Source organism: Procambarus clarkii, chromosome 60, assembly GCF_040958095.1.
Source record: "Procambarus clarkii isolate CNS0578487 chromosome 60, FALCON_Pclarkii_2.0, whole genome shotgun sequence".
NCBI lineage: Eukaryota > Metazoa > Arthropoda > Malacostraca > Decapoda > Cambaridae > Procambarus > Procambarus clarkii.
This window is the reverse complement of record NC_091209.1, coordinates 13128002-13150655: the sequence shown is the minus strand read 5'-3', so window position 1 is coordinate 13150655 and position 22654 is coordinate 13128002. Positions and strand designations below refer to the sequence as shown.

Below are 22654 nucleotides of genomic sequence, written 5' to 3'. Positions count from 1 at the left end.
TTGCTTATGACATTCTGCTTCAACTTTAATCTACCTAAAAAGTGAAATGTTAAGTATTTAAAAGCATTAATATAGTGATAATTAAATACTGCAGGACGTAACGAGTGTTACAGAAACATGGGCTGGCTACCTAACTTGTGACGTCATCAGTGGGAGTTGCCTCACACAAATAATATCGGCGATACAATGCCTCCACCCTCTTATTGGTCTACATTATTCAGTTATATGGAAATTTCTGTCTTGTATAAAACAGAAATTGTTGTTCTTTTGTACAACAACAACAACAACAAGGTTATTGAGCAAAAGGACGTATTTCTTATTTTGCATTTTATTCATATAAGCGATGGCATTCCCCACGACAGCCAATCACAGGAAGGTATTTGTTGGAACCTCTGGCTTCAACAAAGTTGATTCCTAATGAACTCTAACAATAAATTCGTTTAATAAACGAGTATTTAGGGTCAAGCTACAGATGAACATTATAGGATAACGGTGTTTTAGCTTGCAGTTTCGTTAGACAGAATCCCTGGTCTTACTTTTAAAAATAAAGAACTAGAAAGCGTATTTTATTGCTAACTTTTCGAGAAATAAATCCCAGTCTCATATTTGCGTACATTTATGCATTGATTTTTTGGCTTAAGTTCTTATCATAATCCCTTTTGCAATCTCAACACCATCTGGCTCGCATCCTGTAACTATCTTCGTTAATTAGCCTTAAAACCTTACATTTGTCTTACATGTCCTCAACAGTAGATAAAAAAAAGTAATTGCAGAATTCTAGTTACCTACTACCAGCAAGGTATTAAACCTTATTATAAGCTACCAGACGTATAGATCAGTGTTTAAAGTAATAATAATACATTATTAATTATTAATGCAATAATATTATTAAAATAATAATAATACAGCTGATGCCATCTGTCGGCAGAAGAGAACACTATCAACTGGCTGGTCAACAGTGGCCATAAGATACAGCTTACGCCATCTGTTGACATCAAATTACACTTATAACAAATAACCCTACAAAATACAACTAACGCCATCTGTTGCTTTTCCAACGCACTATAAATAGCCAAACAGCAACCCATAAGGCGGGTTGTTGTGCTCGGGTAGGAGGTTCCAAGCTCCGCCCACAAGATGGTATGGGGTGCATAATCAATGGCATATCATTGGTAGAAACTCTTTGTTGACATTCACACAACAGCCAATCACAGGAAGGGATCAGCTATAGGTGCCATCCACTTAGTAAATCATCTTAGTTCAGCCCACCAGTCCTACTTATGGAATTCTGCTTTAACTTTACTCTGAGACTGATGGATGCCTGCTACTTATACCTTGAAATTATCCTCAAATTATGGTGCAATGTTCCTGTTGATAATCCTCAAAATTTATTATAATGTACCTACTAATCTTCGTCAAATTTTCTTACAATGTACCTGTTAAAAAATTTTCAATTTCGCTAGAAATTACCTACTTAAAACTATGTGTTAGATTAAGGACCTGCCCGAAACGCTATGCGTGTTAGTGGCTTTACAAGAATGTAAAAACATCAATGCTATGTACTCTCATAAACTCAATGTACCTTCTTGTATAATATATAAATAAATAAAAAATGTAGAAATATTATATCTTGGATGAATCTTAGTGAAGGTGCAGTCTGATATTTAGCAAGATTAGAAAATAATATAATTTGCCGTCCATTGCAAATTATGGCCTGAGCTCGACCCTAACCTAACCACCGGTCATCCTGCAAAGTTCGATTAGGCATACCATAGGTCTCCAACCTCGAACAGATATTCTCTTTTCTAGATAAAAATATGGAAGACCGTCAGTTTGCAAAGATATTAGCGTTGGGGGAGACGACTGAACCAGAATCAGAAGAAGCATCTGTGTTGAAATTGGTGCGAGAGTGTGGCAGGGTACGTACGACAATTGGCATTGGGACAGCACACTCTCACACCCTCGGGGTTCACAAGACTCTCCTTAAACCCTTTCTTCCAGTAAGGATGGTTCAAGCAAGCGGCCACAACGACAATAACTGTGGTTACAACAACAACTGAGGCGATCTACAGTACGAACCCCAACATGAGGGCGGTGCACAGGCTGCCGAAGATGGTGTAAGAGGGAGAGTAGTACGCCATTGTCAGCAGGTAGACGATGAAACCTATTTCAACCAGACTCATCAAGCGAATTGCTACACGACACTAAAATGGAAGTATCCACGAGCCTTTAGCACGCTTCTCACGTAGCTTAAGCGATCGACTTACCATCCACTCACACACGAACATCGCGATCATGATTATGCCCAGGTTCAAAAGGACTTTGGCGTAGATCGGTAGATCCTTGACCGCTGTCAGGGCGCAGTCATCTGACCGCAGGCGCGGTAGATCTCCATCGTGATAATATAGGGTCCACGTTAGCGCCCACAAGGCCAAACCGAAGATGTAAACATGGGTCCTGTCGAATTTCAACGTTCTAACCTTAATGGGAAAGATCATAAGGACACCAATGAACCTGGAGAACACCTCACGCAATAATTGTTGAAAAATATTCTCACGCCAGTTATTACGGTTCAGTTGGGAGACCCTGTGAAACACGCAGTGACTTCTGATACGTGTCGGAGGCCCGAAGAGCACAACTTCCTGCGACTGCACGTCTCTCACCACAATACGGTCAACGTGCCAGGAACTGCCCCCTAGCTAATTCACAGACACCAGTTTAAGCCCCCCAGGCGGCCGCTTTGTCCTCACAGCAACGTGCAGCATCTGGCCGAAAGAAGTGCCTGGGTTTTTCACAATGGTTGGCTTTACCCAAGTTTTGCCATAGAATAATTTTACAACGAAGTTGAGACTTGTTCCTGGGCGGCATTTCAACAATGAGGTGTATATGAATACATGGCTTTCTAAACATTTATGTTTATTTTTGGGGTCTTCCAATGGAGCCGATTTGCCCCGGTCATAGTAGTCTAAGAGTGCAGCAATGCATATCAACAGGAGCAGTAACCCTAGCACGGCTAAAGCTGCTATTGAGTTAAAGTGGAATTTGCTTAAAACGTCGAAAACTCTCTTCATAGAAGGTGCGGCTATGACAGAGTACGAACCCGGCCCTGCACATGCGCACATTATGTCGTTGACGTCGGGAAGTGTCGCACAGGCTGGAGTATATTTCCTAGCAACCGGGTCATACACGACGCATCGACCAGATGCATGATCCAGCCGCACATCAACGGCGACTAGCAGACCGGAGGAGTTAGTAGCGTTGCACTAATTACACTTATCTAATGGCACAGAGAGCATTCGGCGACCTAAGGTCAGATTAGTGTAGGCCAACCTCACCTCCAGACGCACCTCTCTGTCCTTTTCCCGCAAATTTCTCACTAAAAAAGCCCGTTGGCCTGTCACAGTCAGGTTTACGGAGGGTACAGGCATGACCTCGATGTCTCCGTATCGTTGCTTCCCGCCGAACGGAAGACAGATCTCTCCAACAGCGTTGTCATCTGCCAATGTGACTAATAGAACGGGTGGATGCACGTCTCCTGGTATTCCAGTCCCATTTACAGTTACATTCTCAGAGGAGCTGAACAGTGTGAGGTAAGCCGTCCCACGGCCGGGTACTCGCAGGGAGAAGCTGGCCGAATTTATGGCCAAGATCATCCATCCACACCTGGGGAAGGCTTGAGCGACCTGCACACACGACAGGTTTCCCGTCACCGTGAAGACGGAGGAATCGTTTACTGCGGTTGTCCCCCGGAAGCGATACTATACGGGGAGATTTGATGCTTTGTCTCCGAGGTAGATAAAATGTTGGATGAAACCAGACACGTATTGTCCCGGGTGATATCCATGCGGGTTGAGGGTGGTGTAGGCGGCAGTTTGGGAGGTTTAGTGGGACATATGGGCGGCCAGCACCTCAACCCCGCCCACGTTGACACCTTTAGTAGCAACTGACGGCATTTTCCAGGCAGAAAATATCACATGAGGTATTGTCAGGTTCAGCATCCTTCCAGAATGTCGGGTCGCCGTCACAAGTGTGCTGACGAGGCTCAACGAGGCCTGCAATTTATCTGCAATGTGCTGGCCGAGCTGAACACTGAGATCAGTGGTGTTTGTGACGTGCAGGTGTGCCAGGAGGTTTCCCCACACCTGCAATAGGTGTGCAGCCACGTCTTCCACCTGCGGCTCTGTCACCACGATGTCCGGGCTGCTGCTGAGGTTCAGGTAATTTCCCGTTAGAGTCTAAAGCAGGTCAGCTGCTGTTTTCTGCACAGAATGACTGACAGGCGCTTTTAGCAACTGAATTGTAACTGCCACCATCTCTTCTATGGCGTAATCTGGAGTAGTGGACGTCAGCTACAACATTTCATTCAGAAGTGCCTGCTTCAGCTCCTGACGCGCTTGGTAAGTCTTGGCAGACTGATCCAGCCCCTCCAAGGCGAACGCCACAAGGCTGGCCTTGATAATGCTCGCATACAAATCCTTGATATCTACGGAAATCTGGATGCCCCTGATGTCCCTCTCGATGTTCATGAAAGGGTAGCTAGGGGGAGGGACGAGGTGCAGCTTGGCCAGGGGTACAATGGTGGTCAGCTGAAGGTCATCCGTCACGTGCACAATGGCCCAGAGGTCTCCAGGCGGGAACAGGATGCCGTCGGCCTTAGAGTTGTATCCGCTGTAGGCGAGATGCTTGACGCTGCTGGCGACGTCATTGTCATCGTCGGTATAGTACAGCTGGTACAACAGCCGGCTGCCCTGGGCGTCCTGCCAGCCCTCACAGGTCATGGTGAACTCCGTCAGGTAGCCCACCATGATGGGGTCAGGGGAGGAGAGCCTACAGGTCCCTGGAGTTGGGGGATCATAGACCCTGAACTGCAGGGCGACCTCACCCCACCCCAACTAAACTTGTACCACCATACGAAAAAACTAAAAAAATAAACCCAAGAAAATTACTGTAAACAATTTGATGCTGTCCATTCAATATTTACAAAATAACCTTTATTTAATAATCACTAATTACCATAGATGATAAAAGCAGATATGTGGCCCACCATGGAAATTATTCTGCGTCGTCAGGCCGCATTAGGACAGAGAAGGAATCATTGACGCAAAGCCCTAGTAGTATAGAACTGCGAACTACATGTATGGCATGACCAACACAAATGTTAACCAGAGAGTGAGACAGTCATTTCCAGACTTAGGCTTGGAAATGATCGTTAACTATGGATGGTAACGAGTCTCCCAACACTGCACATACGATGATATTAGACCAGACGGCATAAGATATACATGACTTCGCAATTATTTTATTCGCATATGAATAATAGTAATTTAACCTCGTAACCCAGCCGACGTTTGCTAGTGCAGGCTAGTGGACCAGACGCACATCCCGTGTATACTGAACCTTCCCGCCAGACTAGAGTATTATGTCGTCGACTTGATTAGGGTTTAACGTGTGCTCTGTAACCCATAATATATATATAAATACAGTGTATCTTACCTTCTTAAAAATAATACAGTTTGCGGCGGGAAGTTGATTGTGTCCCCCGCATACTGTGAGTGGAAGTTGATTGTGTCCCCCATACTGTGAGTGGAAGTTGATTGTGTCCCCCATACTGTGAGTGGAAGTTTATTGTGTCCCCCGCATACTGTGAGTGGAAGTTGATTGTGTCCCCCGCATACTGTGAGTGGAAGTTAATTGTGTCCCCCATACTGTGAGTGGAAGTTGATTGTGTCCCCCGCATACTGTGAGTGGAAGTTGATTGTGTCCCCCATACTGTGAGCGGAAGTTGATTGTGTCCCCCGCATACTGTGAGTGGAAGTTTATTGTGTCCCCCATACTGTGAGTGGAAGTTGATTGTGTCCCCCATACTGTGAGTGGAAGTTGATTGTGTCCCCCATACTGTGAGTGGAAGTTTATTGTGTCCCCCGCATACTGTGAGTGGAAGTTTATTGTGTCCACCATACTGTGAGTGGAAGTTAATTGTGCCCCCCATACTGTAAGTGGAAGTTGATTGTCTTCCCCCGCTATATTCCTGGCTCGGAAGGCTGTATAGTATTGTAACGTGTGTATCGTCTCTGTCACAGAATATTCAGGAGTTGGTAGATAGCGTTCCGGATGGCAGCACGAGGCTACACACGAGTAATATCCAGTGAAGCAGATTCACCGAAGGGGTCTTATCACGGGACATATAAGACTGCAAGGAACAATGGAAAGTCAACATTTCCACTCAATAGGGACAATTTGCGAGGTGCATGACCTTGACACTGCACTTTTGACAGTAATGCGCTGGTCTTTTTCTTCCATATAAGTGTCTGCCAGTAAAAAGCATTTGTTTCTAAGGCTTACCTTACCTTGAGGTTACCTTGAGGTGCTTCCGGGGCTTAGCGTCCCCGCGGCCCGGTCGTCGACCAGGCCTCATGGTTGCTGGACTGATCAACCAGGCTGTTGGACGCGGCTGCTCGCAGCCTAACGTATGAGTCACAGCCTGGTTGATCAGGTATCCTTTGGAGGTGCTTATCCAGTTCTCTCTTGAACACTGTGAGGGGATTGCCAGTTATGCCTCTTATGTGTAGTGGAAGCGTGTTGAACAGTCTCGGGCCTCTGATGTTGATAGAGTTCTCTCAGAGTACCTGTTGCACCTCTGCTTTTCAACGAGGGTATTCTGCACATCCTGTCATGTCTTCTGGTCTCATGTGATGTTATTTCTGTGTGCAGGTTTGGGACCAGCCCCTCTAATATTTTTCACGTGTAAATTATTATGTATCTCTCCCGCCTTCGCTCAAGACTTTAAACTGCTGAGGGTTTGCCTCCGGTGACTTATATACAAGGACAATAACTACATTTAGAATTTCTATTTTGATTATTAGCAACCCAACAACAATCAGCAAGCCCCTATTTGGGTTTAACCAAAATAGTAAGGTTATTATGAAGAGAAAGAGCTAAACAGTATGGTTGTATGACACGTGGAAGGGATACGAGGGCAAGGAGCTGGGACGGAAGGAAGGAACCATTTGGACTATTGGCGGATCGAACATCGACTTCGCTATACCGACCAGTCCAAATGGATCGACCTATGCAATAATGCAGAGATTTTTCCAACTTCCTGTTGCTGGGGAAGGTGGAGGAGGAAGGCCTTGGAGATAAGGTTACATTTGATACCACGTAATATGGTATTCATAATAGCCGTAACCATGCCAACCTCTCCAACGAGTGCGGATTGCATCATGCATCCTAAAGGAATTCTCTTCCGAGAGATGAGACACGCACGGACGGCTTCTTCACATCCATAGTCTCCCCGCTTTGGTGCCGTCTTTTGATAATTACTTCTTTAAATTTAAGACGGCGTTCGCGAGGTCATTAGAGACAATAATGGGAGCAAGTTGCATCACTCAGACCGGTGGGGGAAGTTGCATCACTCAGACCGGTGGGGGAAGTTGCATCACTCAGACCGGTGGGGGAAGTTGCATCACTCAGACCGGTGGGGGAAGTTGCATCACTCAGACTGGTGGGGGAAGTTGCATCACTCACACCGGTGGGGGAAGTGACATCACTCACACCGGTGGGGGAAGTTGCATCATTGACACCGGTGGGGGAAGTTGCATCACTCACACCGGTGGGGGAAGTTGCATCACTCACACCGGTGGGGGAAGTTGCATCACTCACACCGGTGGGGGAAGTTGCATCACTCACACCAGTAAGGGGAAGTTGCATCACTCACACCGGTGGGGGAAGTTGCATCACTCACACCGGTGGGGGAAAGTTGCATCACTCACACCGGTGGGGGAAGTTGCATCACTCACACCGGTGGGGGAAAGTTGCATCACTCACACCGGTGGGGGAAGTTGCATCACTCACACCGGTGGGGAAAGTTGCATCACTCACACCAGTGGGGGAAGTTACATCACTCACACCGGTGGGGGAAAGTTGCATCACTCACACCGGTGGGGGAAGTTGCATCACTCGCACCGGTGGGGGAAGTTGCATCACTCACACCGGTGGGGGAAGTGGCATCACTCAGTCAGGTACTGGGTACAGAGGCTAGCACGCATCCAATACTTATATTATATACAAAGTATATGTACTAATATACTATATACTAATTATATACAAAGTCTTTGCATGTACAACGCCATCTGTTAGCCAGTATAGAGAGAGGCAATGTTGACTCAAGTGTAGTTAAGAAGCCAGACAACAGATGGCAATGAATGTGATGTTATAGGCAAGAGCGGGTGTGTTTCACCTCTTACTCTCGTGTTTACCTCTGGTCGGCCTTGTGTGTGTGACATGTGTCGTCCCGCCGCCCCTCGCCGCTCATAACGTCCCAGATTGTGCCCGAGAGAATGGAGATGGCTGACAAGTTGAAGCTGCTGGGGCTGTCCGAGCAGAAGGTGAAGGAGACCCTGAAGAACGAGGCGCTCTCCGGGGTGTTGGCGACCATCAGTGACCAGGTGAGGGGGAACAGCCAGGCGTATTTCATACTAATAATAGTAGCCTAAAGTACGGCACACGCTAGTAGCTACAGCAACGGTTAGGATTTTTTTTTTTGATATGGTAAAGCTCAAGATGTTTAATATTATACGTCATTTAAATTAGACTAAGATTTAGTTTAGAAAGCATGGCAGACTACATCATGTATAATGTTATTCCATGGGTCACAGTCACTATAAAAATGTGAAAATGTATTGGAATCTTTATTTAAATTGATAGCAACAGCAGAAAATTAATTTCTCGGTGACTGAAAAATTCGTATTTGGTGTCGATTTAGTCACGTGTTTGTTGTGTTCATTCAAAAGATAAGATTCAGATTCAGATTCAGATGTTTATTCAGGTAAGGTATATACATACAAGTGATGTTACATTAAAGGATTGATATATAGATAGAGCTAGTACATACAATGCCTAAAGCCACTATTACGCAATGCGTTTCGGGCAAATAGTGGAATTAGTATGATAATTTGGATTCTAGGTTTTCCCCCCATTTGTATATATCAATACTCTGCTGAGTTTTAAAATACAGCTGGAAAAGATCATTAGGGCAAATAAGGAGGGGGAGGACCTTTGACAAGCAACTGGTTTCCTGTCCTCAAGACCACTAGTATTAGTGGCCCTCGGGTAATTTGGATAAATATACGGTATATAGTTATAATGTGTATGTATGTATATGTGCACTCTTGCAGGCTCGTGGGAAAGGCGATCTCAGCAAAAACACTGGGAATTTGCTGTATAACCTAGGTACGAAGCTTCCACGCCAGTTCCATAAAAGTCTTCCATTCTTAGTTAATTATGTGGCTGATGGTCTTATAAATCAAGAAGCCAAGCTCACGGCAGCAATTAAGTTTATACAGGTAATTATTATATTTATATATATACACTACAGTAATACTATTGTGCCGCATCTGATATGGTAATATAATCATGATTTTACACAAATATTAAATTTTGTGATAAGTATGCAGTATCAGTAAATTAAAATATTGCACAGTATACTGTATTAAGAATAAAGTATACTATACCATACTATATTTTATGTGGCTTTAGTGTATAAATTATGTATATACCTTATGTGTACTGTATATTTAGAGGATTGAAATACTACATTTTTGGCTAATTTATATATATTAAAATAAAATAATCAGCTACTAAACATTGTATCCAGACAATATGCAACCGTAATGGGGCAAATAACTTGTATTTTCCCGAGTAACCAGTTGTTACGTTGTGCAGTTTGTCGTATCACCACTGGTGAAAATGTTAACATATTGCCTTCTGAGAATGATATATATTGCCTGTCATAGGACCATGCCATGGGGAATATTGACAAGGATGAGTTTGAGAAGGCATGTGGTGTGGGGATAGAGGTGTCCCAGGATGAGATTGAGTCGGCAGTTGAACTTGTGATCAAGAAACAGCAGGATATTATTCTAAAACAGAGGTAAGATAGGAGAGTTTAGGTGTTGTGGTGGTTGGTATGCACCTTATTGAGCTTTTGAATCATGTCTGATAAAGTAATTAGTATTAGTGTATCATTCTTAGGTTCTAAGTTACTTGAGCTTTGTGTTTTTCATGTTATGTTTGTTATGTGTTTAAATTATGTAAAATTAGATGGGGGTTTGTGTGAATGAAATACACAATTCAAGAAATTTTGAAGAAGCATTTTTGGAGCAATTTGTGTCAAAGTATCCACTGTCAGAAAATATATATTATAGCTTATCTCTTGTTGTGATGTTCTCAATCATCAGTCATTGAACTATGATATTTTTGCTTGCTTCACAGATATCAGTACAACACGGGACCACTGATGGGTCAAGTCCGATCATCTCTCCAGTGGGCTGACAGTCGGAAAGTTAAAGAAGAGATTGATCTCCAGATTCTGACCCTTTTAGGTCCTAAGAGAGAGGAAGATCTAATCAAGCCAGTCAAAGCAAAATGTGAGAAGAAAGAGAAGAAGGCCGAGGTGTGCACGGCAGCACCAGTGCAGCAGCCAGGCGAGTCATGAGAGTACAGTACAGTACATTGACTGGTTCACTGTACCTTGGTGCCTTTTTTTTATAATTACTTTTTTCACTGTACCATCATTATAACATTCTAATTATAACAGGTTTGAACCTTAATTCACTTACAGTACTATAATTGTAATCTAACACCATCTATAATTTACATTCCATAAATCCATGCAACCTAGTTTGTTATATATTTAACAAACATAAATATTATAATTTAACATAAATATAAAATAGAAGGATAGCAAATATTGAGTTGAAAATAATAGTTTCAAAAGTGCGCACATACGCGGGGAGTGGGGAGCCGGTCGGCCGAGCGGACAGCACGCTGGGCTTGTGATCCTGTGGTCCTGGGTTCGATCCCAGGCGCCGGCGAGAAACAATGGGCAGAGTTTCTTTCACCCTATGCCCCTGTTACCTAGCAGTAAAATAGGTACCTGGGTGTTAGTCAGCTGTCACGGGCTGCTTCCTGGGGGTGGAGGCCTGGTCGAGGACCGGGCCGCGGGGACACTAAAAAGCCCCGAAATCATCTCAAGATAACCTCAAGATATACACACATTTGTATATATATGTATATTATATATATATGTACAGTGTGTGTGTGTGGAGATGAAAGAGGGGGGGTGGAGACAGACTCGGGTGCAGCTGGGTACCCCCCCCCCTCTAGCATACACATTGTTACGGCCCTCTGGGGTCGCAACAGGGTTCTTTCTCTGATGTTAGTAGAGTTAGGGTATCCGGCCCCAAGCTAGTAGTGGCTTTCAAGAGGTGTGCTCCGTAACGCAAGTAAATTAAAGGGGAAGGGAGACAAAGGCAAAAACTTAATAATATAATTATCACCGTCACCATAAATAGTATATAAATGATCACACGGGGGGGGGGGGGGTATAAACACTAGAATATACAATGTGGTCTTCCTCTGAAGACGCGGAGTGTTCCACGGTGCTCAACGATGCTTAGCCCACGGTCCTCTTGTGGCCTCATGATGAATCCTTCGATTCTCTAGAGTCTACCCTGGCCACAGGCCAGCCAAATCACAGCTCCACTGGGGGGCACCGTCGTGGAGGCCGTCAACCACAAATCCAGCCTGTAGCTGGCAGGTTCCAATCACTTCCGCTGGTTAGGCCACTCCACGACCGATACTAGGGTTGCGAGCCCTAGGCAGGAGCCTCGTGTGACTTCACAGGTCACTCTCCTCACCACAACACCCCAGTGGTTAGTCTTCTCCACTAGTCGGCCCCGGGCACGACAATCCCTGGATCTGCCACCTCACAGGCAGGCTAACACAACAGTGTTCATCCGGGGGGGGGGGTGACTCACAGTTTCAGCGGCAAATGCGTGGAGGTTACTCGGCTGCCTTGGGTAGACTGATCCAACTTCCATCACAGCAGTCCCAGGTCGACTCTGTAATCAGACACGTCATCAGTAATAGGGACACTCTCGGGCACCCCACTTACAGGCTTAGACACAAACGCCCACCTATCCACTCCATAGATGGCGTTGCTGTCTAAGCATCACCTCACCAGAGGTCAGCAGCGGCTGTGTTATGAGCTGATCAGGACGGGAAACTAGCCCTTGTGGCCAGTATATCTCGTCCTCACTAGATGGCGTCGTCCATTTGGAGGGGGTTTCGGGAGCTGACCCACAGATGGCGTGGTCGTCACTGCTCCGTGCTCGGACGCTGGGCTCGGATCCGTAACACACATACACATACTTATATACATCCTTTTACATACATACAGATATATACACATACATACATTCATTTATTCATTCTACCAGGTTCACTGTAAAAAAAAAGTAGGTTTATAATAATGTTGGCTGGTGATGTGTAAATATAAAATATAGAATTTAAAAATTGGATTCGGTGCTTTATAAGTGAATTGGGTATTAATTTTAATTTTGTTGGCTCTTAATTTTCAGCTGAGAAACAACCTATGACTATGGCAGAATTCCTAAAGACAGTCAATTTCCATGCTCCTGGAGAGAATCACAAGACGGAAGGTTACGTCATAACTGAGAACACCCACAGACTCTTAAAAGAGCATCTGGGGATTACTGGTGGACAGGTAATTCATTTGAATGAAAGGATCATAGGAGCGGCCTCATACGGGTCAGTAGGCCTTCCACAATTTTTCTTTATTCGTGTCATCATTTATTTTCAGATTGTTTTTGAGTTATATTCCAAATAATTAGTTCTAAGGTTACTGAAAGATCTGCTGTTAGAATAATCTTGATTTTTTTCCCACAAGGGACAGGTAATAGGGTATATATATGTATTTTCATTTTTTGGGGAATTATTACGTGGTAGCAAGTCCAGAATTTTAATATGTATATGAATGTTATATTGTTTTGTAATTTTAGTTTAAATATGGTAGAAAACTTCATTCAAATTCTAAAGAATTGTAGTAAGATGAAGGAAAGACCCAATTTTGGATGAATCCTACTTCCTTTATCAAGGTGATGTTACACAATGTTTAGAACATTGTTTGGTCAGAACATTGATCAAGGATGTAGATGTCATATAAAAATTTTGCTTTAATATTACATTTACACATGTTTTGTCTTCCTTCACCTTCATTAAGTATGGTGTTCTCCAATTCTGTGAGATATATACATTATTATTATTATTATTTCTTCTGAAAGTTAAGGTAAACTTATCAAGTTATCTTCACAAATGGTGCAATTACTTGGCTTATTCTGTAAGACGTGTATAAAACCACGTACAGTTCTGGCTTCTCATTCCAGGTTCGCACCCGCTTCCCTCCAGAGCCTAATGGAATTCTGCACATTGGCCATGCAAAAGCTATCAATATTAACTTTGGGTATGCAGCGGCCAACAATGGTATTTGCTTTCTCCGTTATGATGATACAAACCCAGAAAAGGAAGAAGAAAAGTTCTTTGTGGGGATCAGGGAGATGGTAGAGTGGCTTGGTAAGTGTTGGTTAAAATTATCAATATTTAATTAATAAAGTGCAAGTTGCACTAGACATTAAATGAGGTGATAAGCTGATAAAAAATTACACATTAATAATAAACTAGTGTGCACCTGTCTAGTTTATGCTTTTTATCTGATGTAAATACAAAACTAATATTGGATTTTATTTATCTCGGTAAGCTTAATAGGAAACTGACAGAAAACTTTTTGTTTGTGAAAAAGGTAAAGGCTTAGGAAATTTGATGCAAGTTACCATGCTATGTTTGAGGAAAATATCAGTACAGTATTAGAAGCCAGATAGCAATAATTAGAGGAGATTTTATTGAGCAGAATTTGTTACGGATTTTTTGTCTTTCAGGTTACAAGCCACACAAGGTGACTCATTCATCTGATTACTTCTATCAGTTGTACGAGTGGGCCATTGTGCTCATCAAGAACGGTTTAGCTTACGTATGTCACCAGAAACCTGAAGAGGTGAGGGGACGTGATGCCCCACCTTCTCCCTGGAGGGAGAGACCGGCTCGTGAATCTCTCCAGTTGTTTGAGGTAATATGCTTTGACTCGGTGATAAGTAAATGTATCTTTTTAACTGCACATGGATATAAAGGAAATGGTAGCACATTTTGTTATGGTATAACTTAATGACTGTTCACTCAGATAACAGGTTAGGGGGGATGGGCATTTATGAAAATGAGCACTTTTTTTTTTTTTTTTTTTTTTTTCTTCTGCTGCTTGCAGTTCTGGAACTCTGAAGCTAGGTGAGTGTTTTGTATGGGAGGCTGTTATATAATTGTGTAACAAGATTCCTTTTTAATTCCTTAGGACATGAAGCATGGTAAATTTGATGAAGGTGAAGCGACATTGAGACTGAAAACTATCTTGGAAGAAGGGAAAGCTGATCCTGTGGCGTATCGTATTAAGTTCGTGCCACACCACTGTACGGGTGATGAGTGGTGCATATACCCCACCTATGACTACACCCATTGTCTCTGTGACTCCATTGAACATATTACTCACTCTCTCTGTACAAAAGAGTTTCAGGCAAGGTATGGAGCTATATGCATAATTGATTATGTGAACAGGTTGCATGGCAACATTTATTGCACATTTACTAGTTTTGTTGAGGCAAATTAGAAGCCATTTTAGTATATCAAAAATCTAAAAATAGTGTAAAAATTTGATATAAATTTTCATGGGTGAAAGTACATTGAAATGGTGTATACACATTGTAAATGTAATAAAGAGTAAAGGTGGTTTTGAAAAGAACAAGGTTGTAGAATGAATTGGATCTGAAATAGAATGTTAGTGACTAGTTGATTATAAGTGTACTGTATTGGTAAAAATCTTTTGGTGCCAGTTTTGAATAAGGATAACTGAATGTCATACAAAGACATTTACATCTGAAGAGACTTAAAAGTTTATAGTAATAATTTGACATTTACTTTTTATTGAATAGAGTATTAGTAAATATTTGTAATGCCATAGGTAAAATAAAATACTGTATATGTTCTTACAAGAACAATGATAGTGTGTGTGTTTGTATGTATATATATATATATGTGTATATATATATATAATTTGAAAGCTATTTGCTTAAAATATTGATCACTAATTTTCATCTCGTGAATAAGTGTTGAACTCGACATATTTTTGCAGACGCTCGTCATATTACTGGCTGTGCAATGCTCTGGACATCTATTGCCCCGTCCAGTGGGAATATGGACGCCTAAATATGTGCTATACTGTTGTCTCAAAACGTAAAATTGCCAAACTCATATCGGAAGGTTATGTTCGAGGTAGGTAAAAGGTTACACATTTCTCATGTTTGAAGAAGGCTAATTTTTAATTCAAAGTGCTTGATAACCTTCATTTGAACTGTGTTCATAGATATTTTAGTTATTTTATGCTTAAACTGCTATTGTAGCCGCAAGGAATTTGCCATTGTCAAAATCCATACTTTGCATAGTTCTTCCCCTCTCTGAGTACATAGTGTTTTACTGCATGATGTATGAAATGTTAAGCTTTTTTTGGTTATCAAAAAATTATTGTATTGTTTTTGGTTTGGTTTGGTTTTGGTAAGGTTAGTGATCCATGGTGAAGGAAGCTTAGGGATCCGAGATTGGCTGTACAGTATATATTGGGAAAGTGTCGTCACGAGCTATTGATGTATTTATAAGTACCTATCATCAACCCTAATTTCTGGGATGGCTAACCACTTAGGCTGGATGGTAGAGCGACGGTCTCGCTTCATGCAGGTCAGCATTCAATCCTTGACCTTCCAAGTGGTTGGGCACCTTTCCTTCCCCTCCCCCCCCCCCCCATCCTATCCCATCCCATCCCATCCCAAATACTTATCCTGACCCCTTCCAAGTGCAATATAGTCGTAATGGCTTGGCGCTTTCCCCTGATTATTCTCTCCCATTCCATCTCTGTAGTTCTCTGGTACCACACAGACATTCATGAGACTACCAATCTTCTGGATTAGTGCAGGCCTACCGAATACTAGGACCAGAGTCCGATCTATTCTTAAAGATGAAGGAAGCTTAGGGATCCGAGATTAACCCCAAACTGACACTGCCCAGATGGTACATGTGGAGCAAAAATCTTTCATTAATCCTTGCAGAGAGGATTAATTGATTAATGTTTCATTAATACTTGCATTTGTTAGAGAGCAATTGGTTCATAAGCTCCAATCATTAATTGCTCAATTCGGCAAACTATATTTTTGCACATGTGTTAGGAATAATTGCACTAAGGCTAACTTCTTTTAATCTTGTTCTATTATAGACTGGGATGATCCCAGACTCTTCACCTTGACAGCTCTCCGTCGAAGAGGGTTTCCTTCAGAAGCAATCAATAACTTCTGTGCTACGCTAGGATTAACCGGTGCTCAAATTGTCATTCATCCTGATGCCCTGGAAGCATGTGTTCGTGATGTTCTCAATATTTCTGCCCATAGGTAGGTTGAACAAATGTTGTGTGTATATTTCTTTATTTTTGTATTCAAGTTTCATGTATATGTTCAAGTACTGTATTCTGTAAAGTGATCTTTGGGAAGTAAGCAAGCAAGCAGTTAAGTGTTATTTGCGCCCACTGTGTGTCTTGATCACCAGTGGGGTAGTACAAAGGGTGCTTTGTCAGTTGATTTTTTGTCTGGGCAATATTACTTAATGATCTGTATATGCCGTTTCCTTCCACCTTGTTCTTATGATTTGGGAAGCATCTGATTTGAAGGAGTATTTTACCTTACCCTGTGCATTGGAACCTAGACTAACCCACCTAATCTATTGAGGCTGATGCCTATTAGATTAAGAATGTGTACAAATTAAGGGACATCAATAACACATGGCTACTTCAGTTTGGATGCCGATGTCCATAGCATCAAAATATTGGTGTATTACATGTGAAAACGGGTTGTTCTCTACCTTTACATTGTTTTTTTATTGTCTTGCATAAAGTCTCTTTTTATCGCCACGTACAGAATGTGGGCTATTTGCTTTTGCATCTTGCCAGAATGACTTTATTATGAGGGGCTGTGCCATATATACAAGAGAATTTTACCACTGCTATTTGTTTTTCCAACATTAAACCCTGTATTTTTTAAATTTTATTTAAGGTGTAGTTAAATAACTGGTGCTGCTGCAAATGAGAGTAAGCACTTGTTCCTTAGGGTTTGCATGGATATATTCATTACACCAGTCAATCCAAGCCAAGTGATTACCTGTATAAGGACAGTGTTTACTAATGCATAAACAATAAATATATGACAGGAATAACGATACTAAATTCTGCAATTTACAAGTAGCCAGTTTTATTGGTATGTACCTGGTATTAAAAATTGCATTAAACATTTAGTTTATCCAGTTAGACTAAGCATATTTTTGGGTACTCTGTTGTTTTATATCAGATTGATGGGGCTTGGGGAGGATAAAGAAATAAACATTCACTTGATGTTAATATTTTTTTTTTAATATATAGTTTGACTGCTTATTTTCAAGTTGTAACTCCATTAAATAATTTGTCATGCATTTTCCCTCAGAGCTATGGTTGTTCTGGAGCCCCTGAGAGTGGTCATCACTAACTATCCTAAAGATGGCCCCATCTCTATAACCGTACCAAATATCCCTGGCAATGATGCTAAGGGTACCCACACCGTAATTTTTGACCGGGAACTTTGGATTGAGCTTTCAGATTTCAGAGAGGTAAGTCATTAAATAAGGAAATGATAAAAAGAGGATGAGGGCCGTTTGGAGCGACTGTTCTAACATTGATGCATTATGTTTTAAACTAGTGCAGTGTGTGTGTGTGTGTGTGTGTGTGTGAAAAACTGAGATTGGGCTGTGGAGATGGATGATCTGTGTGTATGTGTGTGGTGTTAGGATCTAAAAGTGGTAGATAAGATAAGTAGATAAGAGAGGTGATGAAATGGTAACGGCTATCTATAATGCAAGTGTAAGCTTGGTATTTGTTTATACCGTAGTAAGATAAGAAAGATAGGTTCTTGAATCATAAATTTAACAAGTATTAAAGGGCCATTCAAGGATAGATTACATTATCTTTGTAAGTCATGCAGTAACTAGTCTTTACCTCTATAATATTACAAAATAGTGATTATGGAAAATAGTTTTGGTATTACATGATGCTTAGGTATATAAAAGGAATGAAAATGACTTACAAGCGAGAACCTTGCTTTCACTTGCTCACATTTTTCGTAAAAGTGGACATTGCCAACATTTTTCCCTGGAAATAATTTAAGATAAATTATATATTGTTTGAATATATGTATATGGCATGATGAGTGCAAGGGAAGAATAATGTATGGAATTTTTTCTTTTGATTTTTGTTTAAGTAATTTGAATATTTTTTACATGTAGGTGGAGGAAAGGGGTTACAGAAGGTTAACCCCACAACAGACCGTCGGACTAAGGCATTGTGGATACGTCATAAAAGTGCAGGAAATAGTCAAAGGAACATCTGGTGAAGTGGACCACCTCAAGGTCACATGTGAACCAGCAACCGAGTCAAACAAGCCAAAGGCATTTATCCACTGGGTGGCTCATCCAGTCAAGTGCGAAGTGCGCCAGTACGAACGATTGTAAGTTGTGTGCCAATTTGATTACGACCACTTTTTTTTTTATCCATTGTTTCCGTATGTTATCAGTAATGTGCCTATCAACCTCAATATCATTCTAATAGACATTCTATTTTGGTGGATCTCGGTAACATTGATCAGATTCTAAAGGTTCTTGTCTTCTCTAGTTTTTGTATGTTCTTCACTTGGGAAGAAACTTTAAGAAATTAAGTGTCCAAAGTTCATTTTACAATTTTATTTGGGCTAATATAACTAAAGGAAGTTTAGTTGAAGCTATCAACATCTTAAGAGGCAGGGAAGAAAATAATGCACATTCGCAGAAGTTAGTTTATATAATCGTGTAGAATAAGGTTATTTCCAATACATATATACTGTATTTATATATCCCTGACATGCAGCATTTAATCTAGACAAATACCTTCTGTGTATAGGCAATTTAGTGGATATCATTAGTTAGAACTTGTGTACAATATCATTATGCATACTGGATTTAAAGTGAATAGCCAATACCCAGCTGTAATTTATTTTGATCATTTTCAGATTTAAACACGAGTTTCCGGAGGATGTATCTGTGGTTCCTGGTGGATTTCTTACCGATATCAACAAGAACTCCCTCACTGTCTCGGTGGGATTAGCAGATGTCTCTGTTAAAGGAGCCAAAGTGTACACCAAGTTCCAGTTTGAGCGCACAGGCTTCTTTTCAGTTGATCCCGACTCTACCTCTGATTTTATAGTTTTCAACAAGACCGTTGGGCTAAAGGAAGATAAGGGAAAAAATTAACAATTGATGTGGGCTACAACAAATTTTGGTTAATTTAATGGTACAGTACTTTGTAACAATCAGTGGCTGTGTACTATCACAAGGCAATTTAATATCTGCATAATGTTGACCAAACCACACACTAGAAATTGAAGAGACGACGATGTTTCGGTCCGTCCTGGACCATTATCAAGTCGATTGTGAATAATATATATAGATATACTGTATATGTAATTTGCATAATAATGTGAAAAGCTTAAAAAAATTGTGTTTTATATACACGACTCAAAATGTCAAATCTTTCGGTGCCAGTGTTGAATAAGGATATCTGAATGTCATACAAAGACATTTACATCTGAAGAGACTTACAAGTTTACAGTAATAATTTGACATTTACCTTTTATTGAATACAGTATATTAGTAAATATTTATAATGCCATAGGTAAAATAAAATATTGTACATGTTCTTACAAGAAGTTACAATTTATTAGCAGCCCTAGATAAGCACTGACAGTTACTGTATAAAATGGTATCAAAGTATTGATGATAGTTATACAATACAGTACTGTACACAGAGCCTTGTGTCATGTGGTGGTCTTCCTTCATGAGCACAACTAAAAAAAAAATTCTTAAAAAAAAATTGTGGTGAAGATGCCTACTGAATATACAGGTTAATGAAATATAATAGAAACGTGTATTTTAAAGGCCCTATACATTTCTACTTAAATTGAATTAGAGGTAAGTATATGGAACACAAAGTTTCTTATCCCGCTCCTACACGAGGGATGTTAAGGTGTCGTTTACGACTTTTGAGGTTGTTGCGGTTGATATTTTTGACCGCCTATTGAACTATATCCAGTCTTTAAAGTGGGTTGTCCAGCTGCATAGTTCTAAATATAGATAATGGATAAATTTGTATTGGGGTGTACAATGTTTCCTTGGTGCCTTCTTAGATTTGATTTAAAGTATTGCATTAAATTTGTCTGTATGTCATCTAAACCAAATACGATATTTATTGAACTAAAAATTATTGGAATAATTCCAGAGTTGAGCACCGCGATATTTTGTATTATAAATGTTGGAATATATACAGTATGTACATTGTATATGAACATGTTTGTTTATTTTTCAACCATTTTTGTTTTCAATCTGAAAATATTCTTAAAATCTTGCCATCAATTTCATTAAATTCATGCAATATCTTTGTTTCTCATTGTACAGCCACAATTCTTCCTTATTAAATAGTTGGTATAATGTTTCCAGTCATTCTCAATATGTGGTTAATATTTTTATCTTGGTAAAAATCTAATTTGAATAATAATCAATGCAGAATATACAAGAAATCCCAACAGTTGCATGGGAACATTCTTAAATCTTGCGTTACGCTCCTCATTACGCACAGATATATTTATCCTATTGGCTTTTCAATACTGTAATTCTTCCAATATTAAAGCTATATTGTCATAACTGTAATCCTAATTTGCCTTATTTAATAACAGATGTATCAATTGTTTTAAGATGTTTAAAAATTATTACAATTTGTTTTGATTAATGCATAAACTAGGTTTCTACTAGATATGCAGTTAAGGTGTTCAAGAATATTTATTTAAACTAGACTGGTTATATTTCTGTTGTTCAGTAGACAAAAGCACAGTATTGTAGTGCAATAAGCAAGGTTTGTAGTATATTTTACTAAGCTGCAAATTACTTGAAAATGTATAAATTGTATGGTAATATTTTTTAAATGTGCATTAAATTATTTCTGCAAAGACATTGTCTATAATTGAATGTGAGAAACTTTTTACATAATGTACATTAGATGTACATGCATAATAGAATACCCTGTGATATATAATGACAAGTTAAGTAAGGCAAGTGTTGTCATCACATATATATTCACCTATGTTCATATTAGATTAGTATTTTGTCATTTTAACTATGATTTGAAATTATTATTTTTTTCATTATCTAAACTAGCAACTAGCACTCGCTTGATAACAGGCATGTCCCTTGCTTGTATTACAGGTAGCTTTATTACACAGAGAAATCACAATAGCGTGATTCATAAAATGAACAAATCCACAAGGGCGACTAGCACTCGATTGAGGCGCGTCTAGGATACTCTCGGATGTAGATTCAAAAACCCTCATCACAGCCCTTGTGGATGTGCTCAGGTAGCTTTTAGTCTGAAGGTGCTGTCCTAAGACTGCATTATTCTCTGGAATGAATTCTTATAGACCTAGGTAATTGCCATTGTGTGAAGATCTAATTGTTTTATACCACCTCTGCAAATCAACGTTTGCTCTGCAAGAATTTTTAAAACGCTAGCCAAATGCTTTACTCTTTTTGCTGGCAGATTGCAACCTCGTAAATTTGATAATGAAAAGGCCTTGTATGGTTTTATGTACTTGAATGCTGCACAAGTATGACTTGGAGATTGCTCTGTATGCCAAAATTCTTACTAAGCAATTCTTTTTCCTAGTGAACCAGCATCTGTAAATGAAACAACATGAAGTAGTTCACTGCCTGTAACACATTTTGCTTATCTGTAACTACTACTGCTCTTGCTGTGCCTGTCCTGTAATATACTCCCACTATCAGTTTACTTGTATTTGTATTTATTTATTTATTTTATTTTGTGAACTCAGGGTGTGTGTACAGGAACCGATAACTCCAGTTATCAACCAGGTATCCAATTATTGCTGGTGAACAGAGGCAAGAAATAAGGATTGGTGCCTAGTCAATCTTCATTGGCCAGCACTCGATCCCAGATTAAATCACTCATGAGATACAGGGCAAGTGTTACCACTGTGCATCCACAGACTGTAACTTCTGTCTTTTGTGAGAAGTGGGTAGTAGGCTAGAGGATACAATTCCCCCTTCATTTCTCTCTCATCTGCAAGTTTCATTGATCCCAAAATGTCAGAATTCTGTTCCTCTGTATCTGCACATACTTTGTTAAATTTATGTACCACAATTTTGGCATTTGTGTAGCAGCAATTTAAACTGACCTTGTTCCTAGGAAGCTGTGAGATTGGTCCTTAATTAAGTGTGAACACTATTTCATTGTATTTTTTGGATTTGTGCCTGCTTATTGGTGGAGCTATGGAGTTCTGAATCGCTGAGTAAAGGACAACTTTCTCCTACTATCTGGATCAGATGACTTCTCCTAATCAAGAGGTTTGAATTTGCATTTTAAGGTAAGTTTCTCAACTCCTTTAGTTTGTACCAGAAAATTTAATGTAGCTATACTGGCTTAGCATTTTCTTTGGTTAATTACTTCCACCTGAATGTTTTGTCATAATGATGCCGACTTCTTTACATGATTTTAGAGCAGATAACGTGTGTGACTTCTGGCTCCAGTTCA

General features: G+C 40.4%; 2 protein-coding genes across 2 annotated transcripts; one reads left to right on the top strand and one right to left on the bottom strand.

The window, feature by feature from the left end:
• Positions 1 to 7353: 7353 nt before the first annotated feature.
• LOC138353859 (platelet glycoprotein Ib alpha chain-like) lies at positions 7354 to 7707 on the bottom strand. The gene has a single exon (XM_069307289.1). It carries the CDS (start codon positions 7705 to 7707, stop codon positions 7354 to 7356), a length of 354 nt encoding a protein of 117 aa, XP_069163390.1.
• Positions 7708 to 7959: 252 nt separating this feature from the next.
• GlnRS (Glutaminyl-tRNA synthetase) lies at positions 7960 to 21058 on the top strand. Its single transcript, XM_045756273.2, has 13 exons — positions 7960 to 8444; positions 9174 to 9341; positions 9792 to 9928; positions 10270 to 10481; positions 12420 to 12565; positions 13245 to 13431; positions 13794 to 13981; positions 14258 to 14481; positions 15092 to 15231; positions 16223 to 16394; positions 17475 to 17637; positions 18310 to 18530; positions 19068 to 21058. The coding sequence occupies exons 1-13, from the start codon at positions 8337 to 8339 to the stop codon at positions 19306 to 19308; spliced, it is 2307 nt and encodes a 768-aa protein (XP_045612229.2). The 5' UTR covers positions 7960 to 8336; the 3' UTR covers positions 19309 to 21058.
• The last annotated feature ends 1596 nt before the right edge of the window (positions 21059 to 22654 follow it).